General features: G+C 42.9%; 1 protein-coding gene across 1 annotated transcript in view; it reads right to left on the bottom strand.

The window, feature by feature from the left end:
* The window catches only part of NTSR2 (neurotensin receptor 2), a 15,387-nt gene extending 10,680 nt beyond the window's left edge, over positions 1 to 4,707 (bottom strand). Inside the window, 1 exon segment of the mRNA XM_006880728.1 lies at positions 4,084 to 4,707. Coding sequence (XP_006880790.1) covers positions 4,084 to 4,707 — 624 coding nt within the window.
* Between the last annotated feature and the right edge of the window lie 475 nt (positions 4,708 to 5,182).

The following is a 5,182-nucleotide window of genomic DNA, read 5'->3' as shown; positions in this document are numbered from 1 at the left end:
TATTGGAAAGAACATACCAATGTTAACATTTCTCTGAATGGTCAGTTATGTGTTTTCTGAAGAGTGTTTGCATCTTATGTTGCTTTGTGCGGCTTTGGCTTTTTGCCACTGGTTTAGTTTTTAAGCTGAAAATGTTGCCCTGACCACGTTAATTGTTGCTTTTGCATAATTACTTTTTCCTCCTCTCTTAGGATAAAACTTGAGTGAATGCTACTTTGGTTTTTTGTATTTTTTTTATGCCTATTATGTTCCCTTAAACAGCTCTCGAAGATGCTTTTGCTACACATTATGTGCCAGAATGCACAGAGGAGTGCTGATGACATAAATCTGTTTTGCTTACTTGCTGCAGATGACACCAGTGCTAGCTATTAATGACTGAGGCAGCCATCTCTGAACTGTGGCTTTAACTCTCCAAACGGTTAAGGGTGTCAGTGACAACAGAGGTGGGCAGGTTTCCAGCAGGCTTGCCCTGGGGCCTCCGTGCTCCACATCTTCCTATGGGGCACAGCACTGGTGTTTTACACAGCCCAGACTTAAAGCAGGTTTCTAACTGGTCGTGGAAATTCCATAAAGGAGTCTGGATAGCAGGATTTGCCAATGTTTGCCAGTGTGGTGTCTCCCAGTTGGACATTTACATTGTTGGAACTTATTTTTTTTCTAGCCGATATTTGTCTGACAATGCTTTCTGGACTGTTAATTCTGTGACAGTGGCTTGTATCACATGCACACCTGTTAACCAGGTTGGTTTCCTTCCCTAGGTCTGTTCCAGCATGCCTCAAATAAAATGTCTAAGCATAAAAAAAAACAAAACCAAAAACCAAAAAACAAAGTCTCTGTAAACTTTCATTAAAATAAATTTAAAATAAAAAAGTTAAAAAGAATGAATGGAAGTGATAAATACAAGGAAGAAGTGGAAAGAAAGATATTATATTGTGAGACTTGAAGTCAATGTCAAAATTCAAAACATGAATTGTTGAATGGAAAACCAATTTGCTCTACAAACTTTCATTCAAATTAAGCAAAAATTACAAAGACAAGTATCATGAGCAATTTGATTGTTCTAAGAACACTGATTAAGATGGAAAGAGAATCAACCCACTAAATAAGACACACCAAAAAATTTGTTACCATAATCCTTAGTTATTTTATTGTGTTAAAATATATTGTATGTTTCAAGTCAAACCCCTTTTCCACGCTATTTAGTAGATAATGCCATCAATGAAGCAGTCACTACATATAATGTCAAATGCTTACCCTTGCACCTTTCAGTGTCAACACGACTATTACTGAAAAAAAGAAAATGCACTCAGATCCAGTAAACTGTGCAAGTCGTTTAAACAAATGAAAACCTTACTCAGAACCTTTTTTACCCTGAGTGTGACTCCAAAATAGGTATAACCTGGAAGCGATGACCTCAATCTGGGAGAAGTTGTGGACATGGCTACCAGTCATTTTGAACATGTCGTCGTAGGGTTAATTGTCATGTTTCACATTTGCTTTAAGGTATGAGCAGCAGTGCAATTTCTATTCTGCTGCAGCTGAGAACTGGAGTGGAAGACGCTGGGGGAAGCTGAGTGTGCTGTGCTGCTCTGCGGCTGTAATGCACAGTCCCCAGGTGAGAAGAGTTAGATGGCGAGGGCTCAGGGAGGGACCGGGGCCACGGGCAGGGGTAGTTCAGCTTTGACAGAAGTTGAGCCAGCTCATCTATATCAGGAGGGCATTCATCTCTGCTTTCTCCCTTGCCAAGTATTTTTGTTGAGTTTTTAAAAGAGGTAACTGTTATTTCACTGATGCCAAATTCACTCTTCCTGAAGTTTCATGAAAATGTATTTCCTACAATATCATCCTTTTAATATAGATCATTTAATGATGCTGTTATGAATGCATAAAATTTCCACCCCCTTGGGCCCTCTAGAATTAGATGGTATAAATATTATATTTAAATTGAAATAAAAGATCTAATGGACTATCAAACAGTGCACGTAGGACAATTAGTCTGGAACAGAAAATGTATAACTGATCGATGGGTAAAGGTTTGAAAGAAAGAAGGAGAGAAGAAGTTTTACCCACAGATAGAAACAGTTGCAGAGGGTTGACAGGTAGGGATGGAAGGGAGACGGAGGGAGAAAAGTTGACTAAATAATTGGTCAGGTGATGGGAAAGGGACAGTATGGTGCGGTTTCTAGACTGTTGCAAAAAAAAAAAATGGCATTTGTTGTTTGTTTTGTTGTGTACCATTGATTCGGAACTGACCCATAGCTGCCCCTCTAGCAGGTTTTCAGAGGCAGCTAATCACACACGAGGAGACTGCCCATCTTTCTCCCGCAGAGCAAGTCGTGGTTTCGAACCACATGCCTTCAGGATTGCAGCGAAGTTTCTTACCACTAGGCTACCAGAATTCCCTAAATAATGGTATTCTCCACTGGTGATTATTGTTATAAAATGAAATGTTAATAAGTGACAGAATAAAGACCAATTAAAATAAGTAAAAATCTACTATTTAAACCATAGGGAGCTCTAGGGAATCTTCTGCCATGTGATTTACTGCTTCTGGGTCAGTTCTGACTTGATGGTGGATAACAACATTAATTTAAGTCATAATTGAGCTCTGAAATGCACAGGTAAAAACACGTGAAGCAATAAAAGCCATTTATATATGCTACAGAGCTCTTGTAATCTGGTGAATAAGGTGTTGTGTGAGTGGTTTCATTTCACCGGCTGCTCCATGGAGAAGGATGGGCAATTTCATCCTGTATGATTCATAGCCTCTGAAAACTCGTTGGAGGATCTGCTATGAGCAGGTTCTGTCTTGATGGCATATAACAATAACAACAGCATATGCTATGAGCTACTTTTATCCATTTTTAAATAACACCACCCAAAAAGAATTACACATTTTCATTGCTGTTTGTTGTTGATTGCCTTCTAGTCGAGCACAACTCATAGCAACCCTATGAACAAAAGGCTTGAAGCCTTTCTATAACTACCGTCATTTATCAAAGTTCATAGAGTTTCCAGAGGCATGTTGTTTAGGAAGTGGATGTCACTCATTCATAGGTTAATGTAGAGAGTTGAAAGTTTCAGCATTTACTTGTCTTCAAACACCTTTTTGACTTTTGTTATTTTTAATATATTCATTGTTTAAATGTGTTGAAAATTTTTACAGTAAATATAAGTTTTCTCTTAAAAAATAAATGAGAGCAAGACATTATTATAATTCTCACCCTACAGAGATGAAAATTAAGTTACAAAAACATTTTTTTTCTTCAGCATATAACTGGACCAGAGCTGCCTCTATCCCGCAAATCCACACCATGTCATGTGTAACCTGAGACATCACTAAAACAAGAGGTGGAATCGCTTTCAGAAAAGGCATTCAAAGAGCCACAGGTGCATTACATGTTGAGAGATTCAGAAGAAAGGTGGAGAGAGCCCTGAAGGTTGGCATGTTGAAAGAAGCCTTTATTCTAGAGCTTCACTTTGTATAAGGGTCAGAGGGAGGAGAACAGAGGGAAGATCTTTCACTTGAATGCCCGAAAATAATAAATTAACTATGTGTGGGGATTGGAATGAAGCATTTTGGGGAGGCAAGGCAGAGGCAAGACGGGGAGGAAGACATTGTAAGGGCAATGACTGTTGCGAGGCTAGGGGCCTGAGCATGAGCTCCAAAATCCAGATCCAGAATGCCTTTTTCCTGCCCCACTGAAACTCTGGTGCTGGCAACAGAAATCCTTCTCCTACTTCCACTTTGCGAACTTGTTTGAATGCTGGCTTCAGGGCGCACTAAATCAGAAGCCAATAGGGGTCGTAGAATCCAAATTTTTAACAAGCTTCTCAGGTAATTTTATACCCTATAAAGTATAGGTATTTTGTATGGTAAGATCATACACTTTCAGATTCAATCTTGAATTCAAATCGGGATTTCTCTTACGATTTCCACCTTGCCTAAGTGTATCCCTTAGACTCCTGTAAAATGAAGCCAGTGACACCCAACTTTCTGGATGGCTTAAGCACTAAAGAGGTGTGTGGGATGAGGCTAACTCCTCCTCTGCTCCTTGCGTCTGCTCTTAGCCTTGCCTTTACCTGGATGAAGGCCTGGAGCGTTGTGCGGCTCACTAGCACCGTGCACACACGGGAGGCGGGATCTGGCTCCCCACTCAGAGTCTCCAGCTCGTGTTTCTGTCCCATGATGACGGTCACGGGTAAGGCGAAGCCCAGCGAGGCGACCCAGACGGTCACGAGTAGAGTCCGGGTCCTGCGCGGAGTCAGCAGGCGGCGAGCGCACAGGGGCTGGCACACGGCCAGGCAGCGCTCTGCGCTCAGACTGGTCACGCTGAGGATGGTGGTGTAGGTGCACAGCTCGTGAACGAAGTAGTAACCGCGGCAGCCCAGGTCTCCGAAGATCCAGGGGTAATGAAACCAGACGAAGTTGTAGAGCTCCATGGGCACGCTGACCACCAGCAGCAGCAGGGCAGAGAGCGCCAGGCTCAGCACATGGTAGCGCAAGCGAATGGGAGCCCTAGCGCGCGCCTTCAGCACCACGAGGATGGACAGCGCATTGCCCACTGTGCCGAGCGCAAAGATAAGCACGTAGAGCGCGGTAAAAAACACTTTGACGGCAAAGGTCGTGTCAACGCCCAGCCTGGCGTCCAGGCTCAGAATGGTGCTGGGTCTCGGTGACAGAAGACTGTTAGCCTTGGCCTCCATTCTGCCCAACGGCTTGCACTCCCTCCCTCAAGCTTAAGTTCTCTCTCATTGCCTGGGAGACCTGGCGAGCTGCCCAGCTAGCGAGCACCTCCTTCTCCATGGGAACCTTTAGAACGGGAAGACACGCCCCCCTAAAGCGTCTCCCTGCGCACAAGTGGTATCTCACCCATTGATGGCAGTGTTCTCGGTCCAGTTCAACCAAGAATGTTCAACACACTGGATGGAAAGTGGATGCCTTTGGACACGAGTAGAGAGAGACTCCACCATTTACTAGCTCTGTGGGCATGGGCAATTTTTGGAAAACCTCTCTGTACCCATTTCTGGTTCTATTACCCACGTTTCAGAATGTTGTGCATATTAAAGAAGTGAATCTACGACAGTGTAGTAGGATTTGAAATCAGGGAGTGAGATACCTCCTACCGTTCTTCTATTCTTAAGGAGTGCTTTGCTTATTCGGGGCTTTTTTCCATTCCAT

Source organism: Elephantulus edwardii, unplaced genomic scaffold (assembly GCF_000299155.1).
Source record: "Elephantulus edwardii isolate Elephantulus edwardi_28Jun2011 unplaced genomic scaffold, EleEdw1.0 scaffold00009, whole genome shotgun sequence".
NCBI lineage: Eukaryota > Metazoa > Chordata > Mammalia > Macroscelidea > Macroscelididae > Elephantulus > Elephantulus edwardii.
Note: the sequence above shows the minus strand (reverse complement) of the source record. Positions and strands in the feature narration are given on the sequence as shown.